This window comes from Rousettus aegyptiacus, unplaced genomic scaffold (genome assembly GCF_014176215.1).
Source record: "Rousettus aegyptiacus isolate mRouAeg1 unplaced genomic scaffold, mRouAeg1.p scaffold_m13_p_8, whole genome shotgun sequence".
NCBI lineage: Eukaryota > Metazoa > Chordata > Mammalia > Chiroptera > Pteropodidae > Rousettus > Rousettus aegyptiacus.
In genome coordinates this window covers 73,852,821-73,869,255 of record NW_023416311.1, presented here as the reverse complement: position 1 = coordinate 73,869,255, position 16,435 = coordinate 73,852,821, and the positions used below count along the sequence as shown (strand labels likewise).

General features: G+C 43.1%; 1 protein-coding gene across 15 annotated transcripts in view; it reads left to right on the top strand.

Moving 5' to 3' along the window:
* MAST4 (microtubule associated serine/threonine kinase family member 4) overlaps nucleotides 1-15,957 on the top strand; it is a 509,369-nt gene extending 493,412 nt beyond the window's left edge. For all 15 annotated transcript variants that reach the window (XM_016158121.2, XM_016158120.2, XM_016158119.2 and 12 more), the window contains 3 exons: nucleotides 6,602-6,738; nucleotides 9,676-9,857; nucleotides 10,170-15,957. In XM_016158121.2, coding sequence (XP_016013607.2) covers nucleotides 6,602-6,738; nucleotides 9,676-9,857; nucleotides 10,170-14,074 — 4,224 coding nt within the window. In that variant the 3' untranslated portion in view covers nucleotides 14,075-15,957. The remainder of the gene's footprint in view (nucleotides 1-6,601; nucleotides 6,739-9,675; nucleotides 9,858-10,169) is intronic.
* Nucleotides 15,958-16,435: the final 478 nt, after the last annotated feature.

Here is a 16,435-nt window from a genome sequence, read left to right as displayed (position 1 = left end):
ATTCTTGCCTTCATGAAGTATGAAAGATGTAGGAGATGTGTAAGCAGGTCAAATACAACTTAATTAGGGCTGTAGCAGAGGGAGCAATTTCATACTTGTTTTTAGTACATTCAATAAATGGGGAGAGACCTCACAGGGAAGTGACATTTAACTGGAACTTGAAAAAAAATGAGAGATTTGGAAGGTACTTCAGAAAGTAAGTTTGTAAAACCCTTTCAAAAGTAAGTTTAGTTGAGTGATTTTCTCATTCTTTCTCCACTATTCCCTCAGCCAATAGAAGTGCATTCTTCAAAAGATTCTAGGCCTGACCTACGTTCCGGGAGTAGTCACAGCATGTATGCTTAAAGATCCAGTGTGACGTAGCAGATTATAGGAAAGTTATTGCCATTGATTAATTCACAGCATTAATGAGATTTTGGTCTTGGGCTCAGGTCCCAAAGGGGTTGGGGTCTGGCTTTGCTGTCATTCATACCCAAAGGGTATTCCTCTAACTCTAGCCAGCTTTCTCACAAATGCGTGCTATTGATCACCAGAGGGATAGGACTGAAGATCGAGAGAACATTGCAGAGCCATAGGCAGGAAATCAGCTTATGGTCATGCTGACACATAGCAAATGTGACAGCATCTCTGCAGGAGAGTTCAAATTTTCCACATAATCCCAGCCTTTCCCCAGATCCTGGTATATAGATGGGTACTCAATAAATGTTCATGGAATTGAGGTTATGATGGGTTTCTCCTTTGATTGCTGTCCAAACGTTAACCATGGGAAGAGTCAAATACTGCATATCTACTTTTGTTGTGTCTTGACTCCTGTCTTGTACATGTCATTCATTTGATAATTAAAACCTTAAGGTGAATGGAGTTAGTTTACACTTTTGCAATACGCCTACTGAGTAGAAACATGCCACGTCTGGAACCTACATGGATAAGACGAGTTTTTGGTTTCATTCACCATCTGTCTCTGATAATATTCTTTGTCCAGATCCCTGGGCTGTTTTTCTGTCTACTTTATCAATATATAAGATTTTTCAGTTAGTTAGGGACCACAAAGGTAGGCAGACAGAGGTGCTATCTCTAAAATGCTCCTTGAACTTTTCTAGGAACTCACTTTGACCCTTTGTTTGGGGTAATAAATCTGTGTTTTATAGGTGAACTTGTCTTAGTTGTTATCAGTCCTACTAGAGCTTTCCCATATCTTGGCATCAGCAATTAAAAGAAGGTCAAAGGGGTTTTAAATGGTAACATGTTTGACCTTCTACATTCTTTATAACCATATTGTGTTATTTATGGCTTAGTTTCTGCCACAACGTATCTTTACATAATTTCACATGTCTGCTCATAAAAACAGAAGAAGAAATAATAAACCGAAATATGCATGTTTAGAAAATATGCATTTGTTTACTGAGACATAATTGATCATTTTCATCATTTATTTGGTAATTATTTTAATATGATTCTGGATTTTAAAACCTCTCTCCCTCTTCTATGAAATTTGAATGTACATTTCTCCCAAAGGTCTCTCGGCAGAATCCTGTGATCTCATGTTTAACATTTTGCCCTCATCTGGTTATGGAGTGCCTTCGTTCCTGCATCTAGTCAATGTGTGTCTGAAACTGTGTAAACATGCTGAAATGGAGAACCATTGGCACCCTTCAAAGCCATGGCATGCCCTGTCACAGACCCAGGCAGAGGATCCTGCCTCTGTTCATTAAGGAAGCACTCAGAAGGGGTAACCAATGTAACAAAACAAAGAGGATGCGAGGGATTTAATTATCTTCCCAGCAAACTGTGTAATCATGCAGCTTTCTTCCAAATTTAACCACAGGTCTTAGGCAACATGTAACGTGACTAGTATCAACACTGGGCTCCCGTGTGCCATCACTGGTGGAACATCAGGGTGGTAGCTGTATTTTGTATTCCTGGATGCTGTTTACGTGATGTTCTGTACTTACAGACTACTTCACAAAATCTCGTGGCACCCTTAGAAACAGGAAGAAGAGCTATCACATAGGGCTGCATGTATATGATTAGAAATACATGTACATTACTTATTTATTGTTTGAATTGTAAACACAGTAAGCGTAGTCCATGTTTGTTTCATGGCTTCACTGCGGTCATGGGCGGAGGCCCTGTCGACCCCGTCATTTCCCCTGCTCACATAACCTGCCCGGCTTAACCTCTCCAGTCCAGGAAACACTGTGCTCAGCCAGGTTGCTTTCTCAGGATAGCAGTTGTTTAAACCCCCAACGTATAAGAGAAGCCCTAAAATTTTATCAGCCCCTGCTTCAAAAATTTCTTCTCCGTGAACTCTGGGAAATCTCTGGATACTAAACCTCTGGGGACCATCAAATAGCCTCATTATTACCACCCTCACATATTTGCTGAGCCCCTGAAATGTGCAGAGCTTTGTGTTGGGTACTGCAAGAGTCCCATAACAGATGACACATAAGAATAATAGGTAACAGAGAGCACTTTACATGAATAAGCTCAGGTAATCCTCATACCCTGTGAGGTAGGTGCTATAAATATAAATGCCCCCATTTTACAGAATTAGAGATTAAAGCAGAGAAATGTTAGCAGAGCAGCCCGAGCTTATCTGCTAGGGGGGAGCAGAGATTTGCACCCCTGCAGTGTAGCAATGGAACCTGTGCTTTCAACTACTGCACAAGATAGATTGCTTATACGTGAAGTTCTCTGATTGCCAATAGCTGACAGTCTGACGTTCACAGGGGAAGACAGTGGCCATACCAGGCTAAAATCAAAACGTTGTAGAACAGACTAAAATATGACCCAAGTTCTGAAAGGGTGATGGCCTTCCACCATGGTGGCACATGTGCACAGTTAGGGATCATCTGTGCAGGGCTGTGAAGGCTGGTTAGATATTTAGTATATGGGAAGGGGATGCAGGACAGTCTAGGTAAAACAAAAAGAGTGCATAAAAACACAATGGCCGTAGAGCTCAAAGTGCTTGAGATGCATGAGTAAACCAGTGTGGCTGGAGCTTAGGTTCAAAAAAGGGTTGAACAATGCAAGATTGCAAGATGGCTGGGGCCGGACTGTGATGTGTGTGAATTAGAGCAAGGACACAGGTATGAGCAAGAGTGCCATTCCCCATGTGCGTTTTGCAGAGGAAGAAATGTAAAAACAGTCTAGCTCAAGAGGTACCCAAGGCCAATTGATAAGTAACAGAGAACCAGATTAAGAGAAGAGATTGAATAGACTGACTTCTGCTATTGTATTCAGTTCAGCCAGCTTAAAATAATTTCTCTCCCACTGTGCACTGATCACACAAATCATTTAAAGTAAAAGTGAACTAACTGAACATTTAACAATCACTGGCCCCATTTTTTGTCGTTATTTTTAAACAAATACCACAAAATTTCTCTGATGAGAGGGCGCTCATTCTCCAAGAGAATTAGTTGAGGAACCAACCCGGTTAGCCACATGGTGCCATTTAGGCAGCCTCCCCTGTAGCTGATGGATCCACCAGGTGGCAGCCTTCCTATTTCTCACCTATTCTCTATGAAGTTATTTTTCCAGTCATTTATGATTTTTGTAATCATTAATGTTTCTAACCAAATATTGGTACTCTGCCTCTTTTTTTTTTTTTTCTTTAGGGAAGTTATCTCTTGTTGTGTCTCCATAAGTCTAATGAACTGTCCTCTGGACCAACCTTAGGTAGAAACAAGGAAAACTGGATTTGTTTTTTATAGGCAAAGGGGACATTTGTACAATCTAGTGATGTGCTCTGATTTGGCATTCCTGGTTGAACTATTTTCTGACAACAAATGTTCAACATTTATATTTCTTTTACACAATGTTTACGTTATTTTTATATCTCCTTAATTTCTTCTTGACAGTCTGATACGATGATCATTCCTCCTGTCAGTGCAGTGCTTGGTCCCGTCACTACTACTTTTCCTTAAGTACCAGACATGCATGTTGCTCGGAACAAGACCGGTGGAGAGGATCTGGGCCTGCTGTGCCCTTGAGGAGCAGGATGTGGGGATGAGGGGTAGGGCAGCCAGGTTTGGGCTCTTCCATTGGGTGCCATGACCCTGGAAAAAAAGAACCTCAGTGTCTCTGAATCTGTTTTCCTTATCTATAATGCAAGGATTACAATCCCTTCCCACATCATCCCATTGTAAAAACAACAGCAGCAGCAACAAAACAGCCCTTGGTACCTGATTGTGAAAACAAAGTAAAAGAATATATGTAACAATACTTTAATATTCAAAATGTGCTTTTAAAATGCAGAGTGGCATTGTTAGCCTCTTATCGATAAAGGTTGAAAAGTCAGTGCTGTATTATGTGAGAAAAGGGTAGAATTAGATTCAGCGGAGAGAGGAGCGCCCATGATCATGATGGCCCTGTGTGTCCGCTCTGTATGTGAACGTAGAAAAGGACTGGAAGAACTTCTGTGAAAGATGAACTCCAAACTTGTTTGTGCCCTTTTCCTTCACTGAAGGCATATGGGAAAAACTAAAATTTTATTATGGTCTTGCTCAATTTGCGAAGAAAAGATTCCATTCTAAATAGCCTTAAACAAGCTGAAATTTCCATCTAAAAATAAATAGAATGTCAGTTTCTACTCTCAGATAAAGGTTTATGTTTAAAGCTCTGGCATTTGCATATGGAACATATAATTTATTCTTTCATAATGAAAACAATTTTCTATTGTTCAAGTTTAAATCCTATCTACCTAAAATATTTTTTATAATGGTGATATTAGGTATGGGGTTATATGTTCTTAAATATATAAAGAACTCTAAAATCAATAATAAAATACCAAGACTTTTAGATACTAAATTGGATCTAAGACATGAACGAATCATTCCCTACAGAAATACAAATGACCAAAATAAATGAAACAACATCTGGCCTGTTAATTGTCAAAAAATGAAAATAAAAAGTGATATAACTCTTTCCTATACAATTGGTAATTTGTTTAATGTTAATTTTCAGTTCTGACAAACCCATGATAGGACAGGTACTCAGATACTCTTTGGCATAAGCTTTCTGGAAAATAGTGTATCCGTATGTACCAAGAGTTTTTAAAAAGTTCAGATAGACCCTTTGATTCAGCGCCTGGAGTCTAATTACCTAATCTAAGGAAAGTATCAGGTTAGGACAGTCATATATAGACAAAGATACTTATTTCTACTCTTAGAAGAATTTAAAAGTAGAAAACAATAGCAGTAGGGAAATAGTTACATTTTAATTCACTCATCTCATGAAATATTATAATGCGCCCAATAAAAACTATGTTCTTAAAGGATATTCAGTGGTGAAGGGAAAGTTTTTCAAAGTTACATAATGTGAAATGAAAAAAACAACATAAAACTAAATATTAGATTAATTTAAAATTGAAATGATTTATAAAGTATGTCTACATATATGCATAATTTATGCTTGCTCGAAAAAAGACCTGCAGGAAATAATACTGAAATATTACAGTGTTAGCTGAGTGTTGTAGGCTTCTCAATGATTCATTTTTTATTCATTCATTTTTTACCTATACTTTATTTTCTTCTCATAATGGCATCTGTACTTCCCAAATCGAAGGAGTGGGAGAGTAGACATTACAACAGTCCACCCTTTTTTTTCAGTCCCCTTCCTCCACCATATTTAACTCCCCATTGCTTGATACCACCTAGATTTGAACTGCTAAGGATCTTCCAGGCACGGGCTTTTTAAAAGGCCCTTCTTTTATTGCTGGTCTTTTCAGGGTAATTAGACCCACTTGTGACTTTGAAAGGACATGTTTCTCCCTTGGTTATTAAGAAATTCAAGAAGGGGTCATTGATGCAGGAGTAAAGAGAGTCAGTCCTGCCCACCTGCCCTGGGCACCCCACAGCCCAACTTCTGACTCCTTCTCCAGTTCATCCCCAGCAAGCCCTTATCCCAGGGCTGAGTGAAAAGGCTCACGAACACACCACATGTGACCTGGTTGAAGAAAGACTGCTTCATACTCACTGGCATAAACTTGACAGCTCTGCAAACTAACAGGTTTTACGGTGATAGGAAAGGAACCTCTAAAAATAATAAAAAATAAAAGTCTCATTTTATTTCCTTACTCTTTGATTTCTAGGTCAAAGGAAAAACACAAAAATGAGAAAAAAAAGAAAAATAAATCAAGGAAGAGCAGACAGCCCCTGGGCACATTTGCACTTGATACATATGGATGAAGCTGTTATTTATAGAGCTTTTGTATGTGTCACACTGGGTGCTAAAGGCTTTACAAACTGTACCCTGTGTGTGATCCTCAGAGGAGCCCCTGTGAGACAGGTGTGATTTCACTGTGAGATAGCACAGGAAGTGGGGGTAGAGAGAGGAGAAGCAACCTGTTCAGGTCCCAGAACTCGGATTTGAACTCAGATCTATGCAGTCCAGAGCCCACCCTCTAAAAGAAACCTCACATTTTGCCTCTATCCAGTTTGTATTCCCCAGGATTTCATTGTTTAAAAGGATCATTTAGAAATTAAAGTCCTTTTGTATGTATGTCTTTGTGTATCTTTATTTGTCTTTGAATCTCCTCTCTGTTCTGATCTTGTTTCATTACAGCATTTCCCTTTAATATCAACGCATTTTATTTTTATAGAGTGGGAATAAGGTGTCAATCACTACTACCCCGTTTGAAAACACATCAATCAAAACGGGACCAGCCAGGAGAAACAGCTATAAGAGCCGGATGGTGAGGCGGAGCAAGAAATCTAAGAAGAAAGAAAGTCTAGAAAGGTTAGTTAAAGCAGAGTTCTTTGCGAGGTTAGTGTATATTTATATTAGAGGAAAGTTACTCCCTACTTAATTTAAATGCTTACATATGAAAGATATGCTGAGGTTTACATGTATTTATACATTAAAGTTCATATCCACAGTAGCATTATTTTTCTTAGTGAAAAGGTTTACACAGTTATATTGTAGAACAATTCAGATTGTTTTTTCTCATGTGTGTGAACCATGAAAAGCCCTTTGCTCTTTCTTAAGCCTCTAGACTTCATTTCAGTTGATTTGGATTTGAGGAACCAAACCTTCAGGGACTTTAAAGCATTAAATCTACATTTAATAATGCCCTTCACATTTTCTAAAAACAAAGATTTGCTATTTTCTAAATGCCAGCTATTCTGAAATAACTATATATTTTAAAGCATCTAAATAAGCCTAGAAATAAAAAGACTTTGTTTTACTGATGGAAAAATCTCACTAGATCACCCATTTGCCATCTGGGAGGCACTGTGAGTCTCTTTCTGTGTTCTGTGCCGGCACTGGCAAAATACAGGTGTGTGTTTATGATGGGGACATTTCTTGCCAGGCAGTTGTCTGGATGTGCTCCCTGCACGGTGCTGAAGCTCCTCTCCTTTACCCGCTTAAATCTAATGGCCCCGATTATATTAAAGGGATTTTTGATGATAGAAACGTAGAACAATAAGCAAATGTAAAAGGAATGCTTATCAACTTCAGGAAAGACCAAGTTGTACAAGAAAAGAAATAGAATTGTGCTTTTCGTGACCCAGCTTCGAACGATATTTATAATATAAAATAAACACCAACCCTTTTTTCTACCCCAAAAGTTTGGCTTTATTGAGAGGAAGAAAAAAGTGGACATGTATTTGGTCAGAAGGTAGGAAAGCTTAATTCTCATTTTCTGTGGTAGGACCTCAACAGATAATTTTAAAAACTGAAAAACTAAAAAGTAACATAAGCATGTTACTTAGCAATATACAGACCAATGGGAGAAAAAAAAAAAAACAGATAAAAGGGTAGAGATTGATTTCTCTGGGGAGTGGGCAAAAGACAGAGTAGGGGCATTGTTATTTTTTATTATAAGTTTATAAAACGGTTTGATGTTTTAACCCAAGTGCATTTATTACTTTGATTAAAATTATACACATGCAAAAACACATAAGTTTTGAGATTCTGTTTGTTTTTTTTTTTAATGTATGCTTTATATTTTGATTGTGCTTTAAGTCATATAGAACACACTATTCTAAGGGGTAGCAGAGTTTAAACTTTTTGCTTAAGATTATTGGGGGTTAGTCAAGCTTGCCACATGGTTAAGGAACTCTGTACAGCCATCTGCACTTCTAAGCCGTTTGAAGCTGTGCTTTTTGCTTTAACATGTGCTTGTTGAGCGCTAAATACACATTTGCTTCTGCCGTAGCATGGTGTCTGCTGCCCCGCTGATATGATAAGCTTCAGTTCACCTTTTTCGGTTTTTCTATGTAAATGTACAACCTACATTGTCCTTAGGAATATTCAAGAGCCCACAATGGAATAAGCACAGCTAACAGCCCCTCATAGATAAAGCCTCTGCCCAGTGTGTCGCTATTGAAGTATTCTATATCCAAGATGATACATCTTTTTCCCAGAGATGTACTTTGTATTATCTCTTAATTAAATTTTGTCAAATATCTGGGGGTACATACTCAGAAGCTTTAAGGCAAAGAACACCCTCTTCATAAACCTGGCAAATAAATAAATGAATATATATTTTTTCCTATCTTCCCAGCTGTTCTTGAAGTGTTTAGAGTTAAGAGAAGAAAACTTCCATTGTATACTATCAAAGACTCTTCCTTTCTAAGTCATAATACTCATAAATACTTCTGAGTATTTATCTAAAGGAAACTAAAACAATAATTCGGAAAGGTCTATGCACTCCAATCCAATATTCATGGCAGCACAAATTTATTTTTTAAATAAATTTATTTATTTAAATTAGTTTCAAGTATACAGTACATTGGTTAGACATTTATAATATTCATAAAATGGTCCCCTAAATTGCTTCCTCCCTCCCCTGACCCTCCACTTAACCATTATATTAATGCTAACTACATTCCCTCTGTCGTGTTCCCCATGCCAACCATCAGCTACTAATTTGTACTTCTTTAACCCTTTACCCCATTCTTCCAGCCTCCCAACCCCTCTCCCCTCTATCCACCAAATTGTCCACTATATTTGTGAATCTGTTTTTGATTACTTTGTTCTTTTTGTTCCTTAGATACCACATATAAGTGAAATAATGTGGTATTTATCTTTCTCTGACTTATTTCACTCAGCGTAATAACCTCTAGGTCCATCCATGTTGTTGCAAATGGTAACCACAATGAGATATCACCTCACACCTGTCAGAATGGTTATCATCAATAAATCAAAAAACAGCAGGTGTTGACGAGGATGTGGAGAAAAGGGACCTTCATACATTGTTGGTGGGATTGGAAATTGATACAGCTGCTATGGAAAACAGTATGGAGGTTCCTCAAAAAATTAAAAACGGATATACCTTTTGACCCAGCAATTGCACTTCTGAGTATTTATCCAAAGAAAACCAAAACAATAATTCAGAAAGATATGTGCACTCCAATATCCATGGCAGCACAATTTGCAATAGCCGAGATATAGAAGCAACCTAAATGCCCATCAAAAGATGATTGGATAAAGAAATTATGGTTTATATATACAATGGAATATTACTCAGACATTAAAAAAAATGAAAGCCTACCATTTGCAATGACATAAAAAATATTTTAATATAAAGTGAGATCCTACTCTTTGATAGGATCTGCCACCATATTGCTGTCTCTGGCACAGAGGTACGAACAGAACAGCTGGTATTGTGGGGACGCAGAGTAGCTCTGAAGGTAGAATCTGATCAATTGCCTCCCGTTTTCACTCTAGGAGGAGATCCCTTTTCAAAAAACTAGCCAAGCAGCCTTCTCCTTTACTCCACACCAGCAGAAGTTTCTCCTGCTTAAACCGATCACTGTCATCAGGGGAGAGCCTCCCAGGGTCTCCCACTCACAGCTTGTCTCCCCGATCTCCTACGCCCAGCTATCGCTCCACCCCTGACTTCCCATCCGGTGAGTGAGTCTCCTGGACGAGACAACAAGGGAATGTTAAGAGGTCAGAGTCACCATGTGAGATCCTAAAACACAGGAGGATTGTTCCAGCTTAAAGGTCATCAGATAGGGCCATTCACACCATTCAAATGTGACTGCAAGTTCTGGATTAATCCTTGGAGTGGGGAGGTTTATCTAAAAAGCATTCATTCATTGGTGTTAGATGCAAATTGTTGACCTTTACCTGACCTTACCTAAAACAGTTTGGGCTGGAAGCATGGAAAGGAAAGGGAAGGTGGCCATTGCTCACAGCATTCTGTTTTCCACCCACAGGTACTAACTCCTCCCAGAGCAGCTCCCCAAGTTCTAGTGCTCCTAATTCCCCAGCGGGGTCGGGACATATCCGGCCCAGCACTCTCCATGGTCTGGCCCCCAAACTCAGTGGACAGCGATACCGGTCCGGAAGACGCAAGTCGGCTGGCAGCATCCCGCTCTCCCCGCTGGCCCGGACACCCTCTCCAACGCCACAGCCCACCTCCCCTCAGCGATCTCCATCTCCTCTGTTGGGACACTCACTTGGCAATTCCAAGATTACTCAAGCCTTTCCCAGCAAAATGCACTCCCCTCCAACCATCGTCAGACACATCGTGAGGCCCAAGAGCGCTGAGCCCCCCCGATCCCCGCTGCTGAAGCGTGTGCAATCAGAGGAGAAGCTCTCTCCCTCCTACGGCAGTGACAAAAAGCACTTGTGTTCCCGCAAGCACAGCCTGGAGGTGACCCAGGAGGAGGGACAGCGGGAACAGTCCCAGCGGGACGTGACCTTGCAGAGCCTGGAGGAAAACGTGTGTGATGCGCCTGCCCTCAGCCGAGCCAGGCCTGTGGAACAAGGCTGCCTGAAACGCCCCGTCTCCCGGAAGCTGGGAAGGCAGGAGTCTGTGGACGACCTGGACCGAGAGAAACTGAAGACCAAGGTAGTGGTGAAGAAACCAGAGAGTTTCCCAGAGAAACAAGACTCCTACCAGAAACCCCACGGACTTGGTAGTGATTCGGAAAACCTCTCTACTTCGAGGCTAGAAGAGAGAGAGAAAAAGATATACCCAAAGGCTTTAGAAAGATCTAATCATTTTGAAAACAAAGCAGCCATGCAGGAGACCCAGTCTCTGGGCAGTCTGCTGAAGGACGCTCTTCATAAGCAGGCCAGCGTGCGGGCCAGCGAGAGTGTGACCTCAGATGGGGCAGCAGCTGGCTGTGGCCCAGCTCCTGCCGACCACAGCCAGGGCAACTGTGACTTCAAACGAGCCTCCACCCCTGGTACCCACCAAGACACCCTCTGTCACTCCACTGACAGGTCCACCTCTGGGAAGGCTGACAACATAGAGAAGGCTCCCCAGGCCAAGGAGTGTCTCCGATGTGAGAAGTTAGACAGCAAGTTGGCCAACATTGATTACCTCCGGAAGAAAATGTCACTTGATGACAAAGATGACAGCCTCTGCCCTGTGCTCAAGCCCAAGATGACATCTAGTGGCCACGAATGCCTGCCAGGGAACCCAGTCCGGCCCCTCGGTGGGCAGCAGGAGGCCCCGCTGGCCTCTGAGAGCAGGTCCTTTATCAGCAGTGCCCATGCAGCTCAGATAAGCAGTGTCTCTTTCGTCCCTCTCAAGGCCTTAACTGGCCGGGTGGATGGTGGAGTGGAAAAGCCAAGTTTGGTTGCTCCTGAGTCACCTGTCCGGAAAAGCCCCTCTGAGTATAAGCTGGAATGCAGGTCTGTGTCGTGCCTAAAGCCTATTGAGGGCACTTTGGACATTGCTCTCCTGTCGGGACCTCAGGCCTCCAAGACAGAGCTGCTTTCGCCAGAACCTGCACAGAGCCCCAGCCCAGGCAGTGACATGGGGCCCTCCGTGCCACTGGCTCTTCCCAGCAACGGGGGCAAGAAGGGCGACACTGCTGGTCAGAGGGAGCCTTCTCCTGCTGGCTTCAAGATGAATAAACCCTACCTGCTCGAGCCTCGCTTCCCCCCACCCAGCCGGAGTCTTCAGAATTCACCAGCAGCAACTCTGCCTGACCCAGAGCTAAAGCAGGACAGGAAAGTTTCCCATGCCACCAGGAGCCTGGTGACAGTTGCGGAAAATGATCCTCCGCGGAGAGAAGGTGGCCCTAGCAAACACCAAGACGCCAGCTCTGACGCTAAGCGCCGGCCCTTCCTGGAGAAGAATCTGCACAGGTCTGACACATGCAGACCGCGTGGCCCACCCCCACTTGAAAGCGTCCCCTCAAGGGAGGAGCCGAGTGGAAGGGAATCGTCTGAAACGGGCCCTTCCACAGCCGGAAGCGAGCGGTCTACTGTAAAGGCTGGTGTCCACAGAGACTCCTCCATGGAGCTGCGTTCTCCAGAAGCTGCTAAAACCAGTGAAAACTCCAGAAATCTCCCCTCTGTGGGAAGGACCCACCCAGACCTCTCCACACAGACCCAGGCCATGGAGAAAGCATGGGGGCCTTGTGGGAAAACAAATCACAGAGAAGGCCGAGATGAGGCAAGGCAGCCGGCCAGAGAGGACTCCTCTTTGCACTCGGTGGGGATTCCTCGTGAGAGGGAGCTGGGCATGGGCAGGAGTGGCGTGGAGCCCAAGCCGGAAGCCCCTCCTGCCAGGCGGTCTCTGCAGCCACCCAGAATTGAGAGTGGAAAGAATGAAAAGCTGTCTGGTTTCCCATCTTTGCAGAAAGACATTTTCAAGGAACCAGAAAGTAAAGAACAGCTTCTACAACAGCATCTCGGCAGTGGCTCTCAGCCCCCACTGATCACCAAAGAACTGCCCGGCATGGCCACTCGACAGCACTGCAGTTCGCCCAGCCCCTCTTCAGGCAGAGAGCCAGGGAGCAAGCCCTGTGCTGGAGACCCCAGCCTGGGCCTCCAGGACCCGCCCAAGCCCACTGCTGTGCACAGTGAAAGCAGTGGCCACAAGTCCCGGCCTGGCCCTGAACTAGGCCTCCCAAAATCCAAGCACCCAGACAGGCCGCTCTCCTCACAGAAGCCAAGTGCTGGTGGTGCGGTGGTCAGAGAGCCGGGCATGCAGCCCCCCGGCGGCCCCAGCCTAGAGGGGAAGGGCAGCAGTAAAGGTGTGTCAGATGCGTTCCCTGTCTTCCCATGCTCCCTGAACACAGCCAGTGATGCAATTGCCCGGGGAGGAAGTGGGCCCTCAGTTACACTGCCCCCTGAAGGGGTTCCTCTGGACACCAAGCTGAAGCCCACCGGTGGCGGGCGTCCCCTGGAGATGCTGGAAAAGTCCATATATCTGCCACGGCAAGGACATCCAGGGGTTAGTGAGTCTGTAGACCAGAAACTCCCCACTGTCAGTGAAAAGCTAAACCTGTCTCCAAAGCACCCCAAACCATCCACTGTGAAAGATGGCTCCCCGCCCTGCAGACAGACAGACAAGAGCCCCACTCCACAGCCTACCACCGCAGACAGGAAGTCTGAAGGGAAGAAATGCACGGAAGCACTTCATGTACCAGCAGACAGCAGGAAGCTGGAAGCCAGCCTCTCTCTGGCACACGGTGAGGCGAGGCTGAAAGGCACAGAGAGGCCTCCAGCAATGGTGGGGAAGGGCTTGCCAGAGGCCAAGGGGAAAGGGCTCAGTCCCCAGAAGCCACCGACTGAGGCAGGTAAGCCCAGCGGCATGAAACGGTCTCCCTCGGCCACCGGCCAGAGTTCTTTCAGATCCACTGTCCTCCCAGAGAAGTCTCTGAGCTACTCTTCCAGCTTTCCTGAAGTCAGACTGGGAGTTCGAGAGGCCTCTATCACTAGCAGCGACACCTCTTCTGCCAAGGCCAATGGGGCTACGACTGAGCCCACAGCCCCAAGCAACAAGGACCATAGGAAAGCCCTGCCTGGGAGTGATGGCGGAACTCAGATGACAAAGAGCGACTCTTTGCCATCTTTTAGGAGCTCCACCATCACTCTGGAGTCACACCACCCCAACCCGAATGTGGCAGGGGGAGCCGGCCCGCGGGACAGGGCCCTCTCAGTGACTGCCACCACGGGAGAAACCAAAGGGAAAGAGCCTACCCCAGGCCAGCCTCCTCAGACTAGGAAACAGAATGTGGGCAGAGAGGTGACCAGGCTGTCCCCTGTACCCAGCACTGACCGCCCCATCGCCCTTTCTTCTGAGAAAGACTTTGTAGTCCGGCAGAGGCGGGGGAAGGAGAGTTTGCGGAGCAGCCCTCACAAAAAGGCCTCGTAATGTGGCAGGCCCGCGTGGCACTGGGGAGACCCGACTCGAATGTGTGACTGAGTCTTGACGACCTTTCGAAACCAGCACTGTGGGAACATCACCAGGCAGAGCCTGGAGCCTCACTGAAGGAGGGGAAAGAGGAAAGACGGAAAGAAAGAGCGGACCTTCTTCCAAATGCCTTCCCAATTGTAACCGGTAAAACTGTTACCAGATAGTATTTGTACAAGAAAAAATAAATACCTTTACAGTCGAGGGTTGTTGAGGAAAAAGATTTCCCTGTAAATATCTGGCAATGTGTTTGGTTTGGGATATAGAGTCTATACCTTGCTGCTGATTGCGTCGTTTACTACAGCTTTTTTTTTTTTTTTAAATAGGAGTTTTGCTTTACCACTTATCATAATGTAGTAATGAAGCAAAAATGATTAAAATCAGGTGAATGTGAAAGTATAGCTACACCCTTATTTGTGTATAAACACATCCACCCACATGTTTTGGTCTGTGGTTTAAGAGACTATTTCAAGGCTACGTTTTTCCTAAGTTAAAACATCCTAAGTAGAGAGAAAGATGCAAGAAAGCCCTATATACAGTAGATTGTTAGTTTTTATGTTTTTTTTGTTTTTTTGTTTGTTTTTTTAACCAGAGATTTTGATAGTACTGTATCTGGCTACCTGTGTTTCCAGATATAAAGCAAGAACTACTCTCATCGTTGCATTTGGAATCCTCCATTAGGAAAGGCCAGAACAAATGGAGCCTAGCCATGTTCATTTCACGGCCATCTTAATGGACATTTTGATCCTGGGTCCACCTGTCTGAAAGGCCAGCTGTCCTTGTCTATGGATGTGTTTGTCAGATCTTCACCCTAGGTAGAGCAGGGGCTATTAAACACACATCGACTTTATTTCTGTTCTCTTGCTTTTTCTTCTTCTCATGCTCTTAAACTCAGGCCTTTATGCTGTGAGTCACTAGTCTAAGAAGCACACATTGTTTAGGCGTCCTCCACCAGCCCTGCCCTTGAACAAAAAGGAAAATTACTGGCCGCACACAAATCATCTAGTACTTAGGTTGAGTAATAAGCATCAGGCATTGGAAGAGGTTTTAAATTTGCTTTTTTGAGGAAGGAAAGGGGAAGTGGATTTTGGCATCACAGCATATCTATTAAGGAATAATCAGGACATCTGATACATTTTAATACATAGCTGGGGCCTTATGTTGTAGATGAAGCTTGCTGTTTTTAGCAAGTTCCTGGGGTTCACATTCATTTCTGTATGCATCGAGTAGCTCCATACATTTCATAACATGATCTCTTTATTTGTATGCAAAAAAAAAAAATACTGTATTAATAAAGAGCAGCATTTTTGTAACAAAAAGACCTGTTGGAGCTATTTGGTGCTTGAATGTGACTGTCCTTTTTACTTTTGCTAAGCCTTATTTAAATTTTGTATACCATGAAATATGTAGAATTTGTCCAATCATTTTAGTGCTGAGGGGTTTCTTTTGTTTGTTTTTTGTTTCAGTTTTCCTGGTGGTTTGTTTTACATTATAAGATGGCACTTGCTGACATAAGTACTAAGGCACTAAGATAAAATACACACAGATAAGTATTTACAAGATGCTTGGGATCCATAGCAGGAATTTTTGTTTTGTTTTATTAGAGAAAAATAGTTACCAATGAATACTAACCCAGCACCCAAACCTCCTTGGGGATGTCTTAGTATCTCCAGGCTATAAAATTGTTCATGTAAGCACAGCATCATCTTAGAGCCCTGTGGATTGTATAAATCATTTAGCAAGGCTGTAAACTCTACCCCAAAAACAAAAGGTGTAACTTCACTGACTGTTTGGTTGTCCTTCATTGTAAAATGATTTGGCAATGCCAAAAAAAAAAAAAAAAATAGGCAAAGTCTCCTCCTTGCCCCTATTTTTTTCCCCATCACTATGTTGTGAAGTTTTAGAAGAAACAAATACTTTACAAGAACTTAAATGAGTTTCAAAAGTGGTCTCAACATTTATAATTCGTATCTGTGTTTGGCAGTTGTCATAATTCAATGCTTCTGCACTCAGACATCAAGATAGGTCTATCGGGGAGGCAGTTTGTGGTTTACAGCCTTTGCTATTTAATTGTTCAGTTTCCTTTAAAGCACAACTAGGTGCTCGTTTACAAATGATATTTTTATGTATATTTTATAGAGTGTATTATCATTTTTGCCAAATATGTTTTTGCATTTTGGATGAGTAAAGAGTACTTGAGGTTGCTTCATGTAATCCTTGTCTGTTGTTGTAAACCTCTCCAATCAGCTGATAGAAATTCTCCTGTGTTCTCTTTGGTCAGTCTCCTGTGATCGTAAGATGTGCTCCTCGGTAGTACTCCCA